Genomic DNA, 18623 nt, shown 5'->3' with positions numbered 1-18623 from the left:
TTTCATAGAATCACAGAATATCCTGAGTTAGAAGGGACACCCAAGGATCCAACTCCTGCTCCATACAGGACCACCCCAAATTTTTTGATGTATAGTAACTGTTTTCTAGTTACTGTGGTAGCTAAAACAGTTCGGATGTATTTTAAGGATCATGTATGCAAAATATAATGATTCAGACTTCATTTAAAGGTATGTGATAAAGTCCATGTTTTGAGTTCACCTCAGTGGTAATCATTGAAGTGTAAATAGAGTTAGTTGTTCACGGATTCAGATTTCCTGCTGTGAATAGTGTATTATGTTCTAAATCTTGGTTTAAAACAGGTTTTCAAATAATTTTTATTTTAGGTCAAATATACGACCAGACTATGCGGATACAAGCTTTCATGAGTTCAAAATGCATACTTTCAGTCGTGTGACATCTTGCAAGGTCTGTCAAATGCTTCTGAGGTAAGAATTTTAAGCCCCCACCAGTAATATTTGAGTGAAAGTGTGATGAAATACATGGCTAGCTGGTTACCTCTACAAGATGGACAAGCCATAAAGCCAGTCATACACAGTATGAGTGAGATTTTATAATTAAGTACCAAATATTAGCAGCAGTGCTGTTGAAAGATCAAAACCTGAAGGTACTACCCCATTTCCCATTTGTCAGAAGGCTGCTTTGTCATAATTCTCTTCAGTAAGAATTCCCTTATTAAATAAAGTAATGCTCATAAGAGTAAACGATGGCCATTTTATATAGTGTTGACCAGCAAGACTGGTCCACAGGTCCCATAGCTGTAGACCATCAGTCCCAAGAACAGATGGAATATTTTTTTTAGAAAGACAGATGATGAAGATGCTTATAAATGTTTGATATGGGGAGATTGCTTTGTGAAACAGAAAATAATTGTCTCACAAAAGCTCTGCTGAACTAGAAATATGTAGGCAAATTAAAGACAGATGTTACAAAGCTAGATAAATGCTAGTAGACCACAAATTCTTCCAAGAGCGAGGATTTGTAAGACTAACTTGAGTTGAAAAAAAACTTTTCTTTCTTTCTTCTGAAGTACGTGCATGTACATGCACATCTGTGGTTTCACATGGATTACTTGAGCTATCTTTAAGCTACCTGTATTTCTGTAAACACAGTATGTCTAATGGTCCAGATGTATATATTGAACCTAAGTTTCATAGTGTAAGCTGAAGTTGTAAGAGCTCTGTTAAAAAACAAAATGTAGCCATAGCCTTTTAAAAAGGGTGTTTAAAGCATAGGTTGTGTTTTTGTTAAGCACAGGTGTGGAGGAATACAATAACCTCATGTATGTTCCTTCTTGCCTTTTTTTCCTTCAGCAACCTTTTTTCTGAACAGTTTTATTGACTTGGATTCTGAGATTTTTTTTTTTTTAGATGATGCTTTGCTCAATGCAGTAAGGTCTAAGTGACTATGAAGAATGCTGCAGACATCCTGAATTTAGAGATGGCATGCCTAATTTTTAATTTGAAGCAGTATAGTTGAGTCATTGTCTCTGTTACTGCACTGGCTGCTGTTGCTGAGAAACGGTTGTCTTGCTTTCAGGACACAGGCTGCATGATCCTACATGGTTCTGCACAGGCATGCCCATTTGCTCCAAGATAGCTTAGGTACTCCTAGGTGCTACTTAGTGATACGTAGACGTGTTCCTGGATACCCAAGTAGTATTGAAAGCATACTGGGTTTACGGTCCTAAAATGGCTAAATAATTTTTGAAAGGATATTGTCAGTTTAAACTTCAAAATGCTAAACAGAATGGCACTTCAAACAAAATTTGAACCTTTGTGCCTGATCTTTCTGAAGTGGGGATAAAATGTCAGCCTTAAAAGCATCTATAGGGATGGATAATTTTGTCCTCTGCTCTTATGTAGAATCTTGTATTCATGTGTAGCAATAAGAAAAAACAAAAACAGAACAAAGTGGATTAAAATATTTTTATATTTGTTTGTCTCTAAGCTTCTGTATTTTGATACTTAAAAAATTAATGTGCTTCTGAGTTTAATAAAGGCAATTAATTGAAGTCTAGTACCTGTTGTAGTAAATAGCAGTTGCTGTATGTTGCATTCAGGTTAAACCTGTCCAGTCCTGTGTTCCATATATGAAACTTGATTTTCCTTTGAAGCTGAAGATGTCATGTTAGACTAGGATGTGTAATCACTCCAAACTGGTCAGGATAATCTTGGAGACAGCCAAGTCTAGTGTGAAGATTAAGCAGACACATCAATAGATGGAACTCGTGTAATTGCTCAGAAGTACATGTAAAAGACTGTTAGCCCTTTTGTGGATTGTACCTGAGAGAAAAGCAACACACACATCTGAAAATAAATGCGTTCTCAGACTCAAATTCAGATTTTAGTTCATTAAGGGGAATTGGAGAACATTTAGAGTAAGGAAAGTTACTCCTTAGCAGGTCTGAATGTTAACCGAAGTGTATCCAAATAGCTTATTTTTTTTATTTATTTAATGGACATTTTTGAAGTCGAGAATATTTGCATTGGAGCCTATAAAATCCTTAGTACTTAAACATATATTCATACTTAAGGCTTTCCCAAAATGGATCTATTCTTCATGTTGTCTGAGCGAATTCCCATTGAAATGAAACAGAGTGTAGCTGTATGGTAGGATAGATAGATAATGGTACAGTTTCGAGTGTGCTGTGCCAGAGTTGCTTTGGGCTAAATAGGAATGAAGATTGTTATTCTATCAGTAGTTCAGAGGAACTATCTGGTTGTTATTTTGAAATGGCTAGCAGTGACAAAAAGCTGATGAGCTGCTTGTCAGTTGTTGTTGCTGTTTCTCAGGTCTTTAAGGACTATCATTATGCAACAAGGCAAATGGCTTCTGATACCTTCTGCCATGTCTTTTATTTCTTTATGCATGGAATTTATCACTTCTAATGTATCACTACCTAATTTTATTTTACAGGGGAACATTTTATCAAGGCTATTTATGCTCTAAGTGTGGAGCTGGAGCACACAAAGAATGCTTAGGAAGATTAGACAATTGTGGCAGAGCTAATTCAGGTGGTAAGTCATTTTTATTGTTAGAATACCATTTTTAATTAGGACATAAAACTTGCTAGATATAATTAAGGTTTAATTTACCCTAATTTGTGTTTATCGTAACATACATGCTTGTGAAACTACCATTTATAAGTACAATTAGAATTGCATTTAGAATTCATGGGGACTTTTATTCGTACTAAACTGAGTTGTTAAAAAGCGCAAGAGAGTGAACTGTTATAGGTCAAACCCAATTTCTTTGTTGGTGTCCTGTGTATACAACAAGAAATAGATCTGGTTTTAATCATAGACGGCTCACAAGTAACACTTAGTGTACGGCATATTATCTAGCATCCCTTGTTCTTCCTTGATGTCTGTATGAGTTTTCATATTTTACTCTCAGCTCCTGAAACTGTGTTGCATCAGCATCCTCTTTAATCTCATTGCTTTCCATCATTTCTGGCCACTCACAATATTCAGAAAAAAAGGTGATTGGCTTATTACTGCCAGCATCTAAGGACCTTCCCCCCCCCTCCCCCCCCCTTAATAAGCTGCCATTCTCCTTCTGCCATTTGGGACTTCAAGGCTTCTCTCGATTTCAGCCACTGTTCAGTCTCCCTCTTAGGGTGCTTTCTCCAAATTTGACCTCTTCCTTCTCTGCTCAGTAGTGTTTCTGTAATTCTCTCTGACACCTCCTGCTTATAATGCCAAATGTTAGTGCTCATCGTTAGCACATATTCCCTTCCCCGTACCTGTTCAGTCAGTGGCAGTGAGTCTGTGCACTCCAGACACCTTGTCACATAACAGTACCATTTTTGACTCTTACCTCCGTCCAGGTTCTTATATTCTTTCTAGAGCTGATTCGTTGGTGGAGCAGGAAAAACGCGCTCCCTCCAAATATGAACTTGCCCCACCATTAATACATTCGGATTTCTTTTGCTTGTGTTTGAAAGAGAAAAAACACTGGAACACATTGTGATTTCTGCAAGGTGTAGCTGTATCTTTTGCGGAAGCTTTTTCAGAAATTGTCCTACTTGCTTCACTAAACCTGTATGTTCTTTTTTTCAGGAACATTTTATAACTGTGTGAAATTTCTTGCATATCTCACATGGGCTTCTGCAACCTCTTAATTTTTTTTTGGTATTGCCATCTATAATCTTTGCAAAATGCTTTGAGATAATCTCTCTCCCACTGTTTGAATTACATCATGACCTCATCTTCTCCCCTTCACTAAGCTTCTGCTTCAAGTTTTTGGTTCTAGCTTTTTGTTCCTTTCAAAGCTGTATGAGCTTGCTTCTGTCTTTGCCCCTGTTTGTGTTACTTCCTGACTTTTGCTTGGTTTTTCACTGTGTGTTATTTGCCTGCTTCCTCCTTTCACAAAATCATTGGGATGTCAGATGCTGACTTCTGCTGCAGCCAATGAACTTTGATCTTAGTTGTTTTCCTGTACTGGAACTCTTCTATGCCATTATCCTAGTCTGTCTTTTTTTTTTTTTTTTTTTTTAAGATCACCTCTTGTAGATCCAAAAACCATACAAGCAACCACAGTATTGTTCATTCAAATTTTCTTTTTCTATCTTTTTTCTTTTCTGGAGGATAGATTTTTCACAGAACCTCCTATATATATATTGGAGAAAAAAATAAACTTACATAAAATAAATATTTTAAAGCAATCACATTTGAATTAATAGAGTGCAAAAGCAAAGGCATACTGTCCTTCACAAGAAAGATGTATCTTCTCCAGTATAAACCACCCCTACTACTTTTTTTTTTTATTTCCTGCCTTCTGTTCCAATCACTTTTGTAGTTTTTATTTTAATTGGATATCTGGCACCCTGGAAGGCAGCAACTTACCTTTCAATTTTTCTCTAAAGATCTGTGGACACATATGGTGCAACGTGAATCGGTAAGAATGACCATAAATCCCAAGATAATACAAGGTCTGATATCTTGCAGTTTTCCTGCCGTATATGTTTCAGTAATACTGTGCATTTGCTTGGGGCAAAACAAAAAAAAAAAACACCAAAAAAACCCACCCCCCTTCTTACCCAAACAAAACAAATGAAACATTTAGGCTACCTCACGACTATAAGAAGTTATTTCACAACTTCGAAGGAGCAGAATTTTTCTTTAGATTTTATTTAAAATACATAAATATTTGGTAAAATAATACTGTATGAATCTTAAGTGAAGTTGGAAGCAAATGGGTTGTTAAGATTCTGTTTTTTGTTGCATGTTCAACTTAAATCTAGGTGTACGCTACTTTGTCCTCTCTGCAAACTTCTTTCTCTTTCCAGTCTATTTTCCCTCTATGCAAAGGCTCCCAGATTCAAAGGCTTCATAAAGGCATTTGCAGAGCATTTTCTTCTGTACTGTTTTTCCTTTTTTAGTACAGTTTAACATTGTTCTTTTTAGACCACTGAGCAGATGTTTCTGCTAAGCTTTCTGAAATTATGCTTAGAACACCCCTGAGTGGATTAAAACTTTTTGTATTTTATTCCAAGTCAGTTTTTGAAAATTCAAAAGGCAGACATGCAAAGATAGATGAAGCCTTTAGAATGACAAATTTAGTAAGTGTCAGATTAGGATGATAAATTTAGGAGAGAAACACTGACAAAATCTGAGATAAATTGCTGTATTGTCATGTTATACCATATACAAAAACATATGCCAGTTCTTCAGATGTTTTGCTTCAAAGAAGGCTAGTTCATCAGACTAAGAAGTTGCAGTGATAAAAGATACAGGCTTAATCAGTTGAATTAATAAATAGAACAAAATGTCTGCATTTAGCCTTGTTTTTTCTTGTTATTTTTCCTGTCCATGTTGCTCTAAATGTTCAGTGGTGATTGAAGTTGTCTGTGCTCACTTGTCTTTTGTTTCACTTCCTGTCCCCTGAAATGCTGCCCTGTACATGCTCAAATATTTTCATACACTTATGCGTTATCACTTCATTTTTCTGTGACTTGAAATTCTCCATTATCCCTCTGTGTTGCTGATGTTCAGGCAAACTCCTTCAGGCTGCACAGACTTCGATAGAAGGCTCTGTGAAGCCATTATTCTTAAACATAAGGATTATGAAATGGATGCATGTATTTCTTTTACAAGGCCATTTATATAGATATATGTGCTGTGTTTTATCTGCAGTGGCTGACATAGAGATTTCCTGGTTTCTCGGTGGCACTCCTATGCCTTATTTCAAGGCAGAGTACAATTCTTACATGGTGATGCTCCCCCACCAGTTGGAAGGGTTTATATTTGGTAATCTTTAAGAGTGGGACCACTGTTAAGTGAGCATCAGTAAAGGCACACATTTATCATTTCTTAGGCACACTATAAAAGGCTCACTTTATATCACGTGTCACAGAAAATACTGCAGAACTTCAGTCCATTTCCTAGTCTAAAACAGCAGAATTAACAGTCCACTTCCGTTGCCAGACTGGAATTTTACCAACTTCATCCAATTATATTAAATTAAGTGTTCTCAAGCAAATGTTTTCTGGTTACACAGGCTATTGAATATTTCAATTAGATGAATCTTCAGTAATGGATCTAGAATCTGAAAATATTTGAATATTTTAAATACAGTGCCAAACCATGAAATTCCCTTTCTATCTCTGTTCCCAGGGATGCTAGAAGCATCTGTCATCAGGGCATAAATCGATCACAAAAACATTAACCGGGCATTTTTGTGTTAACTTTTAGTTATTGCATGCATGATTTTTTTTTTTCTCCTTCAGACTATTCCATTTGAAAAAACCCTGCTTTTCCTTAGGTGGAGGAGTATTTCTTCAAATGTATGAAGAAAGTTTAAGAAAATATTACCATACGAATGGGTTAATTTCAGGGTTGCTTTCATATGCTAATGTGCATGCCCAATAATATAGTCCATGCTGCGTATGTAATAATGGCTTGCTACAGCACGTTAGAGAGTATTTATAAAAAACATGCATTTTTTGACATCTAAAAGGAAAACAGCAGCTTTCCCTGTTTACCTTGTTGCTGGCTTGATCAACAGTTGCAAAATTGCTGGCTATTCTCCAAACCTACTATGTCAACAGCATTGATGAGTAAATGTTCAAGTCCCAGAATGTTCATTGGAGTTATGCCACTTGTTTAACTGCAACAAAGGTTGAGCTGTATTATTTAACTAACCGTCTGACTGAACAAAAGTCACTTATGGGGCTTGGTATGTTGTGCAGAGACCAACACCGTGGTACTTCTATGTTACTATTTGCTTTTCTTCTGATTATTCAATGTCTGGCTAAGTGACTGGAAAGTAGCAGATAGTCCCACAGCTCTTTTAAGGTGGTTTACTTTATAGTTCCTAGTTTTAAAATATTTTGAATTTTCTTTTAAAATAGGAAGTAATTTACTACATTTTACATTTAATGTAAATAATTTGTTTACTCTCCATTGAGTTATCATGCAAATCCAGCAGCTCTGTTGCATCCCTGAGGAAAGCGGCCTAAACCGGTTTTCTGATCTGAGTTTTCTTACATATCGAGGCCAGCTGTTGTTCCTGTTGTTTTTGTAGTAAAATGCAATTACCAAAATTTGACCCGGTAGTATCATGGCTTCACTGAATAAATGAAACCTAAAAATTGTGCTGAACCGTGGCAGTAAAAGTACCTTGCTGTTGTAACTAAGAACTCACTTGCTCCTTAACTTCATAGGTATGTTGGTGATGAGCAGAAACTTGAATTAAAGTTGTCACGTGTAAAATATCTACTGGTGGATATCCTCAAACATTCATTTTCCACCCTCAGTATCGAAGTAGATAGAAATTTATTTTTTTTTTTGCTCTTGTGCTAATGGAACATTTTGGAAAAAAAATAATTTTGAACTCCTGATGGAGCAATTGACATAATTCAGTACAAAATACCCTGAACTACAGGAATATTGAAAAGAAATAAGACAAGCATAAGCCTTAATTTTTAATAGGCTTTTATATGGAAATAAATATTAAATGTTCTTTTGTGCATGTTAATAGTGAAATAACAAATCAGATTTCAGTCTGTCAGCGTTGGCTATGTTTTGGGCTTTTTAAGGGTTAATGTGGAGTGGAGACGGCTTAAAGAAAGTGTTCTTCATTGGAGTTGCTATTATTTTTTCTGAGTTTGAATTTGTTCATTAGGCTTTAATGACAAATGCCCTCCTGGCCTTGGTTAATGGAGCAGTTTACTTTTTTAACCTATGTATCAAAACAAAAACCCCATGCACTTCTCATGAAACTCATTTTATGCAAATTATTGGGTTTATTTATAACCTTCCTATGTAGTGATTTCTTGAATATTGATACTGGAAGTTAATGAGTTTCTTAATTATTTATTGTCAAGAGTGTTGGGATGCTGAAATCATCAAATGGAGCTCATTCATGTAGTTGTTTAGGATATTTGCTAAAGGGGGAGAAAACCCACAACTCAACAGCAACTGTTAAAAGTCAGATTGATTCATTCCTGTTGGAGGATAGAAAGACATGTCCATTTCTGTTTTGTGATAACAGATCTTCAGAACTAAATAAGGTCATTCTTAACAAAATGGACCCTTCGAGTCTGGGTTTGAAGTTTTGCTTTTGCCCCTCTGAAAGTACTTACCAAAATGACTTTCCCTTGAAGTCATATATAATGCTGAGATGAAACATTAAAAAAAAGCGTGATTTTATTTAGATTTTGGCAAAATTTCTGAAAGGCATACGAAACTGTGAAAGTAAACACCAAAACTGAATTGATTTCAGCAGCACTTAGGCAACTAATTCCCTCAGGCTCCTTTGAAAACCTCCATAGTCTACCTGCATTTCCTCCTTTGGGGCTGGCTTATATTTCTTCTGTGTGCTTGCTGTTCAAATGCAAATCAACACTTTTGGAAAGGGTATAATGATGATAATATTTTCTGAGAATGATGGGAAGATGCATCTTTGGCATACGGTATGAGAAGAAACAGTGACTAAAATGATACATGAGAAGAATTTCTGTTGGTGGTAAATAGGCTGGGCCTCGCATGCCTGGCCCCGAGTCCTCAGCCAGCATGCTGGGTCTTGGCATGCCTGCTTATCTTTGCATAAAATGCTAGAAAGCCAAAAGTTTTTTTTCCCACACTTTACTGGTTCGTGTCATTCTTTTTGTTTTTTTGTGGAACAAAATCGACTTGCAGTTAAAGCTTTTTATTTGATTTATTGCAAGTGTTGGCTCACTGTGTACAAGAAGTTACAGTAAAAGTGTTCAAACGTGACAAACTGGGCATGGGTAGTAAGTACTCTGTCTCAGCAGCATGTGTAGTCCTAGAGAACATGCACAGGTAAATACAGTTGTCCTTTGATGAGGCACTGAACCAAAACCATCTAGTGTACACCAAAATATCAGTTATCAGATTAGACACAAAGAAAAAATACATATAAAAAATGCAACTTTTAGTGTCTCTGTAGTTATGTCTGGTGTTGTGTGTGTGCAAGTATTACTGTCTTGATGCCATCTGATCACCCACAAGACTATATTTTTTAATATCATTTATAAGTAGTATAAGAAATGCATAGCAAAAAAGCACATAAAAACCCACAGGCTTTAAATTCCATTGCATACTAATGCAATACTAAACTGAAGTACAAGAAATGTAGAAAATGTTTCAGCTGAAGATACACATCTTATCTTGATACAACTCGGCATACTCTGAAAAGACAGGTGAGAAGAGGTGCAAACACTATTTGCAATGAAGAGCAATACCTTTTAATTCCCGACAAGCTGATACTTAGGAAGCGCACTGGGGAGGTTGCAAAAGTCTGTGAGGTGTGTTGGATCAGGCTGTCCTGCACCCGCGGGCAGCTGGCGGGCGCGAGCCCTGTGCAGTGCTGGCTGGAAGAGCCAATGAGCGAGGCGAGCACGGCCTGCACGGCGCTGCCCGGGCGTGCTGCAGGTATCAGGTAGCGCGGGGCGTAGCGGTGCTTCTCGTCATGCAGCACAGCGCAGGCTGAGGAAGCTATATACGCAGCGTAAATTTACAGTTGACAATAATGCCAATTTTTACTTACCTTTCAGAACACGGGAACCTGAAACATGAGGTAAGGATTTGTTTTCATGTGACTTTTGCTTTGTTGATGACATTTACTTTGTGCATGTGCTGTTGGAACATGTATGCTTTCTTCTGCCTTTACTAACATATTTCTTTAGAATGGTGGAAAACAATTACATACAAATGTACTATGCTCCAAGCGTGTGTCAATTTTCAGTTGACATGGCTTAATGCTGAGAACTGGAAGGGGTGGAGATGTATTTATTTTTTTTTAATTACAGGAAAAAAAAAAAACACTTCACAACTGATGTCTAGTTTTTCAGTGTTGCTAGACCAAATTTGGCAGTGGAATTAAGTCTACTCTTCTTTTAAACAGTAGCCAGTTCTGCGGCAGTGAAGTGCTAGTGTCCAAGTCTGCTTCTCCACAGACCTCTGGGCAGTGAAGAACTGGCCGGGCAATTTTTATTTAAACATGCGTTTGTCAGAGTTATTCAGTGGCTGTGGAATTTGTCATCTTGAGAGAACGTTAAAATGGTCACAGTGGTATATGTAGTGTACCTCAACTTAAACTCAAGAACACTGCTAGTTTTACTGGGTTATGTTCTTGCCAGTTACTTGTGCCTCTCCACTGAAGCACAGAAGGGCGTAGCAGTTATTTTTTTGTCAGCCAATTCTGACAAAAGAAAGGCAGCACTAAGTCTTAGGGTATAATAGTTCCTAGCATCTATTTTACACCAGAAGTTTATGGTAATTTAACTGCTTAAGTGACACACTGGTTATGAACGATGTATGAGGATGTGTGTTCTTTTTCTCCATTAACACTGGTGTTTTGGTGCTATCTCTAAGATCAGTAACGGAATTGAAAGGATGTTATGGCTGACGTGACAGGCGCAGAAGGGTTCATGGTTGGTCACACACAAGGCTGACTCCCCTCATGCCCGCCTACGTTTGAGCTGCTGCAGTGTTGCTGGGGAGGGGAGCCCCAGCACCTGGCACATTCAGTGGCCGGGGGCCTGGGCTGCAGTAGGCCGGGGGGCTGCAGTGAGCACCAGCCTTTACAGCTGGGCTTGCTGGGGTTCCTGGGGTCTGTCAGGGTGAGGACAGGGTGGCCGGGGGAGCCCAGAGTGAGGAGAGGGGTGCTGGGGCTGTGTTACCACAAGAGCCTGTGCTGGCGGCCCTGCAGCCTGCCTGCATGCCCCGAAATGTCTGCCGCCTGCCTGCCTTCCTCACGGTTCCCTCAGCCAGTGTCTCGCCAGCTGTACTTCCAGCCACCTGCTGCCTTGTCTTTACTGTCTCTGCCTAGAAATGTCTGCTAGGTAAGGACACTTTTAAATATGAAAATTATGGCATGGTCTGTTAGCTCAAGTCTCCTGGTACTGCAGCTGACAGGCAGCACTGGGAAGCCATGAACAGATTGCTTGCTGCACCTTGTGGGCCATGTTGCCAAGTATGTAAAGCTAAATAAGGTGAACACAGGTGGCCAGATGAAGAAAATATGTATACTAATTGTAGCTAAGCTCTCAAGACCCTAAGCTTCTCACCCCCAGCGTGATTCTGAAATCTTTTCTTTTGTGTAAAGAGACAGCTTCCTTTTGAGAGCTATTGATTTGGTATTGGCTATTGATTTGAGCCAAAATGTTTGAATTAGTTTCATTCTTAAATAATTGCCTGTTTAAATTAATTTTTCAACAAGAGGTAATTTAAGTATAAGTTAGAATTCATGATTCTGGGAAAGATGGATTTTTTTCATACCAGTAATTAAGTCTACTGGTACTGCAATATATTTAAGGGTATAGAGCATCATTTTCTATCTGGTGCTTCGGTGTATTTGACTTGTGTTGTCACATAATTACTGTATTTTTTTTCAGTTCAGTTAAATGTCTGCATCTTCCTTGACATTTGCTTTTTCTCTTTACCTCTCATGTGCAAATCTGCATTAATCCTGAAAAGTAATACTGCCTCAATTTCTAAAAAATGGAGTCAGATATAACTGAGCCATTTATTTATTTATTTAACTTTACCTTCACTTCTTGTAGCAGCAACTCACAATTTTCTTCTTTCCACTGCAGCTGAAAAAAAAAAACACTGCATCCTTTCTTCAATTAGAATGTGGGGTACAGACCAAATAAGTCCAAAGACTCAAGAGTCTGAAAGCTGTTTTTAAATCAAGCTTTTCCTTTTTACCAGCTTGCTATAGGGCTTAGTAATTTGGTTGTGCCTCAGGTTACTGCTTTCTGGCTCACCTTGGTTGTTCGTCCTGCATCAGCTTATATCAACTGCAAGTAAATCGGAGCAATCTAATTGTTCCCTTTGTTATGCAACGTGCTTTCCCCTGCTTGGTTTGATTAAAAAAATAAATAAAAATGCATGAACCTTAATGCAAGCTAGCAGTTAAAACAAGTTTGCAAAAGTAGATAGTAGTTCATAGATGTGCCTTGTTTCACAGTGATGTTTTCAGGGACCCATATTATATGTCCTGGAGAATAAAGTATATAGAAAAACAAAGCAACAGCAATAACAACATCAAAAAATCAACCTCATCATTAAAAAAAAAAGTCTCATTCTTGTTAGTGTTTCTGATTATGTGCGGCTCTACTTATCCAAATTTAAAAGAAAGAGGGAGGGGAGTTACTAAACACATTTAAGTACTTGCCCAGAAAATTAAGAATTTTCTAGGAAATTCCACATACCTTAAGTGCAGAGTAGGAACAGAGAAAGTTTCTACCTTATTAAAGCAATAGAAGAAGAGAAGCAGCCTCACTACTACTGTGTTTATGGACGTTATCTGGATCAGATGTTACCAAATTGTGTATTTTTCTATTATCATGTTCGTAAATGATTTTTTAAAAAGTGCTTAGTATCCAAAGGAATTGATATATGAATAAACCCTCTGTGGACTAAGAATCTTTTGAGCATCATGTCAGGAAAAAATAGGATGTATGAATAAACTTTCTGCATTACTAAGAATAATTTTCAAAGTAGGATATTTCTATCAGATAGAGATAATTGTGGTGATGGTGGTGAGGGGAAATAAGATAACCATCTTTGCCTAGTAGATTGTGGGAACGAAAGGAGCTTAATATGCCTTCGTGAAAACAAGTTTATTCATATCCTTAATTTGTGTTTTTGCTATTCAGAAACGAACGAATGGAATTAGAAGAAACTCCAGACACGTGGACCCAGGTTTGTGTCATGACTTTTTAATAGTTAAACATTAAATAAAAAGAGCAAGAAAACTGTAACTCACTTCATCAAGTTGCATTATGATTGCTGTTCTAGTGTATGCAATGTTGAGAACTTTCTTTATTGCTAAAGTGAAGGTATAAAGCAATTTCTGTGTTAGCGATTTCAAAGATATGGCCTATTTTTTTCTTGTTTTCTTGAAGCAGTGCTTCACTTCTGTCTGAACAATGAAATGCCTCTGGGCTTTTGGTTAACTTGACACACCTACTGTACTCTGCAATTAAAGAGGTGATGAGAAGGAGACAGTTGCTTACAAAGCTTAGGTTCTGATCTGCAGGGTTGTGGATATTCTCAACTCGTTACTGTATTGGTGCTTAGTGCTTAGCTCTATTGGATATGAGTTGCTCTTCTAAAAGACATAAACCAATTGTAGTTTAATATAGAATTTAAGTGATTTTAGTTTTTGTTTAGTATAGAATAGATATTTTTGTGGAATCGTGGCAGCAGCAATCCTTAAGAAAATTAAATGCTTGCTTATAGATTGTGTACTCAAGCGGGTGAATGTTTCCTCTGGAGACCCGTTATGTGCCTGAATAATATACGCAATGTTTTTTGGTGTAACTGTGTGATATTTTCAGTATCATTTTTTACAGTAATTACATTTTTGTACTTTATAGGTTTCTTGTATACTGTAATTACTGGAGATTTGTTATGCAGATACTATTTGGAAAGAACCTAAGCTGTAGATTATTAAAGATTTCTGGATCTGGACACCTGAGAATAGTTGAGTCAAACATTAAACAGAATGGCAACTTGATAATACATCATAGCCTGGCAGAGCTAAGCAGTTTTGAAAAAGTAAGAATGCTAGTTGTGCCACTAGCATTGCAGCTGCCTTGGCTTGGGAAGTCTAAATGTTGTAACTAGCTGAATCAGACCACACCTTTCTTACGCATGTACCTTTGAGGTGTTTTGGACTGTGTATTGTCACTTTGTTCCCTCTAGTTTTAAAAAAAAAAAAAAAAAGCTTCATGATGCCCCTAAGTTCTTTGTGTTGTTGGTTGAAATTCTTAAAGAAAAAGAAAAAGTGAGCACCCAATAACTCTAAAACTTAGTGTTTCCTCTGCTGGCTATACTAAGAATATCAAGAAAATAATTTGGAAGAGGATGAAAATACTTGTTCCAAATGGAACTGAGTTCTTTAATTCAGTCATATATAGTGCTGTCGACTATAGTGTATGCTTGCAGAATAGTCCTTACAGGCCTAGATCTTTAAACATGTCTAATATTAGGCTTTGAAAAGGTTAGATAATTTTGTCTTTGAGAAGTTTTCAAATATACTGGTGGTCTTACTTATTGTTGAAGTCTGGTAGAAATATTTACATGATCTTTATATACAAAGATACTTTTTAATTAGCTTTTATTGAAGACTAAGTACCATTCAAATCACTGGGATCATTGAATTAAACAGATTCTTAAGAGCTTTATGAAACTAATGTCTAAATTATGCGTTTGCTCCTCCCTGTCTCTTTACCTGTACGGAATAGTACTGTGAGTTCTTGAGGGTAGTCTTAATGAGTAAAGTTCTTGGTCCCGAGTTTATTTCTGAAAGCCAGTAGAAATGCAGAACATGTGCATTGTGTTTACTTCATTTAGAGATACTATTGCAGAAGACTATTACAGAATTGCTTCTGACATTATTCATTTTTAATGAAAAAAATTACATACTAACACTCCATATGTATACTTTGACAGTTTTCAAATTAAGTGAACTTTTTAATTTGTATTTTGTCAGCATATGTGTTCTGAGTCCTGCTATAACTTGGTGGAGATAACAGACACGAATGTCTTTGGTAATCTCTTGGCAACTCCTTTGAATATTCTAAATAATACTACTCATCAGATATCATGTTGTCTTGAGAGACAGAAGGTGCCATCCAGAGAGCAGCACTTTTAAAAGATCAGTTATTTTGGGCATATATTGCTGCGTAGACCCTAAGATCTTTTCAAGACAACCGTCACATAAATCTCTAGAAATCATAGCACCATGGTGATCTTTTTGCTGAGAGCAGTAGTCAGTTATAGATACTGTTTAAGGTCTTAATGTACTGCCTTATTGTTGTTGTTAGCATTTCATATGTATTTAAAGGGAAAAGTTTGTTGCCTGGACTGGTGTCTGTGTAAGAGGTCTAACATGCTGCTGCTAACCATATTTCATGTCATGGTACTGAAGCATCAGTACTAATTTAGGAAAGCAGGCATTTGCTGTGAATCAATTGCAGGCACCTGCAGTGCCTTAATATGATGGAGTTTATCAGCAGTAAATAAAATCACTGTGGGCAGCAAGTATTTTTACACAATCTTTTCAGCATCGTGTTCTCGCCTGGTGTCTTTGACTAGTTTAGTAATGAATAATGAATACAAGGAGGCTTGGCACAGTCAAGTTCATGTGTTATGGTTGTCTTTTTAGCTTTATTACAGACAAATCCAACTTCTACTGACACCATTTAGTCCTGAATGGAGGGGGAAAAAAAATTGAGAAGTACTGTGAGTAAAGATAGTCTAAAAGAAGCAGTTGTTAACATGAGGATAGTGGGTTAAAATATCTTCTGCTGATAAAGTTTCAAATAACTAGCTGAAGTACCCTAAAAGCAGTAAATTGTTCATGGCAGTATCATTTTTTGATGTTTGGTTATAACTGGCAGTTTCCTCCTTGAGATTTACTTTTTCTTCTTTGTGTTGAGTAATAAGGAAACATAGAAGGAAGAGTGATTAATGATGGGAAAGCAGAGAATTTCCTGGGAAATGAAAGAGCTGTGAGAAAAGAAATAAGAGCAGAAACAGTGCCGATAGATATTTTCTTTTGCTTTCCAATTTGTTCTGTCTCTTCTATATGGCATGTGTTGTGACTTCACCATGTGGTCCAGTTGTACATGGCTTGAACTGATCCATCTACATTTCAGGGGAGCCAGGTTTTGGAGAAACTTCCTTTGGATTAATTGGCAGGTGATAAAAGCCAATGAGTGAATGAACCTGTAAATGCATCTGCACCTCTAAAACTAGAAAGAACTTAATCCTGCATTTGCATTTTACTGTGGAACTACACAATTCTGCATAAATATGTTTGAGAAGTGATTAGATTGATGTCAGATTTTGCCTGGAATAGGCATGTGGAATGATAATTATATATAAGGTTTTCCTAATGTAAGGGATCTCATGAAAGCTTTTATACATGTTTAATTTTAAGCATGTGATTTGCACTGCTGATCTGAATGACAAATGGATCATTCATATGTATATTCGTAAGCATAAATCTAAGGTTTTGTGTGTTTTTCTTGAGAAGGATGGTGCAACCTGACATGTTTTTAATAGCAGTCATTTTGTATGCATTTTAATGAGTGAATTTTTTTCTCAGCTATTGAAATAATATACTGTATGTTTGCTGTCTTTTTATTTTTAAGGGTGTAAAGAGTCTAAATATAATAGATTCACAGTTTGGGGATTTTAAAACTAGTTTTACCCTAAACACTTGTGCTAATATAAACATTGGAACTTTAATCTCTAAAAGTGTGAAAGCATATTTCATATCAGAAGGATAAACGTGGTAAAAATAGAACACTATAGAAGCCTTGTACTCAAGATTCACTGCAGATTAAACTCAAAATCTGATCTGTGAAAGAATGTCATTGAGCATGTTCTGACTTCTTAAATAGCTAATTTCTTTTTAAGCATGGATTAAAACTTAGAAAACCTCAGTTCTGAACTAAGGAACAGAAGCAGCAGGCCTCTTGAAATAAACTGAAATACTGGCTGAATCTTGTGGGGTGGAGACTGTTAACAAGTAATGTATGCAATGGCATGTATATTGCTGTTGGGTGAAGTTGTTGTTCAGTCTGAGAGTTCAAAGTTCAAGCAGTAATTTTAAAAAGAGGTATTTATATTTCTGGTTGGTGTCTGGTCTGTACTTGCTTTGTGAAGCAATTCTTTATTATTGATTTTACACAGATCATAATGAAAAGAATCTGAAGGGAATAGCTGGGTTTATGGCCTAGAGCATATATATTAAAAAAAATGCAGCAAGAAGTACAGCACTGGAGATTTTAATTAAATGTGGTGGGAAGTGAGCTACTGTGTTCTTCGTACTTGGTTGCAGTTGGGTTGTGAAACCTTCTAACTAGGTTGTATCATTGTTATGTGTTTGATTACTAAACAGTGAAACAATATTCAGACATTTGTGTGTTGTGATAATGATCGTATCTAGTCTTCATTGTGAAAAGCTAGTAGTAAAATACAGATGGGTTAAATTTACTTTCCAGCTAAGAATATTGAATCATGAGATATTTCAACAAATTCTGATGCTGCGTGCTCTGTGACAGTCAAGTTTAACTCTAATTTTGGTTTCGGTGCCAGTCCAAGCATATGTCCAGCCTAAAGCAAAATCTGGTCCAAACTCAAATGCCAGAATATCCCAACCTGCGATTAATTCTTTGCCAGGCATGTGGCTGTTCCATACAAACCTACCCTTTTTAACTGAAAATTTGAAGCAGATCTCTGATTTTCTGATGAGCTATCGAGACAAGGCTTTGATAGTCCTGATTGATTGTTGCCTTTCCTTGTTCATCCCAAACATACAGAGAAGATCCAGTTTCATAAATAAGAAAAATAGCCTTCTGTAACATTAAGCTCAGTGCTGAAAAACCGGTGTTCAGGAATTTATTTCTTCTCAGCAATGAGGGTAGTTCCCTGTGATCCTGGCCAGATCTCTTGTGGCCTATTGCTGACTGACCATTAATATCATTTTTGAGGAGAGCAATTTATACTGTTTTTAAGCCACAGAAAAAGGTCTCCCCAAACCACAAGCCAGCGTTAAACAAGCCCCCAGTATTTAGCTTTCTCATGAGCAAGTGAGGAGCTGACTGAAGTCACTAAAAGTATCTCTGTATTACCACTGTCTTCATCAAGATGGATTACACCGAGGCCATGTTTTTTCTTTACTGCAGGAGTTCCTATGTATAGAGTCAAGAAGTATATTGATAGGTATGAGGCGTGTGATAATGTAGGTTAACAATTGTTTTCCTGTCAATAGAATGGGCGTGGATACCATTCCCCTTGTTAACAGTTCTTGCCTCTCCTTTCAGACTGAGCAGAGCAAACTATTACAGGCGATATGTTTCTGCATCTTCCTTCAGGACCTCACTCAGAGTCCTGCAGGCATATTTCTTTCTATATTACATATCTTTGGAAAGGTTGTGGGACAGTCTTCCTGACAGCATAGGCTGAAGTGCTACAGTGCATGTAGGACATTCTTTTCAGCTTTAGGTATTGTTTACGTTGAACATAAACATGAGTTTTGATGGCTAGTTAAAGTAAATGTGTATATGAAGGAGCAGCTGACTGTAAATGAACTCGGGAGAAGCCTGAAG

General features: G+C 37.0%; 1 protein-coding gene across 3 annotated transcripts in view; it reads left to right on the top strand.

The window, feature by feature from the left end:
* The window catches only part of VAV3 (vav guanine nucleotide exchange factor 3), a 174941-nt gene that overhangs the window by 106368 nt on the left and 49950 nt on the right, over positions 1-18623 (top strand). For 2 of the 3 annotated variants that reach the window (XM_083846724.1, XM_083846722.1), the window contains exons 16-19: positions 346-447; positions 2939-3039; positions 10044-10066; positions 13155-13200. In XM_083846724.1, the coding sequence (XP_083702850.1) occupies positions 346-447; positions 2939-3039; positions 10044-10066; positions 13155-13200 (272 nt within the window). The remainder of the gene's footprint in view (positions 1-345; positions 448-2938; positions 3040-10043; positions 10067-13154; positions 13201-18623) is intronic. The other variant, XM_083846723.1, reaches the window with a different exon arrangement.

This window comes from Anser anser (genome assembly GCF_964211835.1).
Source record: "Anser anser genome assembly, chromosome: 8".
Classification (NCBI taxonomy): Eukaryota; Metazoa; Chordata; class Aves; order Anseriformes; family Anatidae; genus Anser; species Anser anser.
Note: the sequence above shows the minus strand (reverse complement) of the source record. Positions and strands in the feature narration are given on the sequence as shown.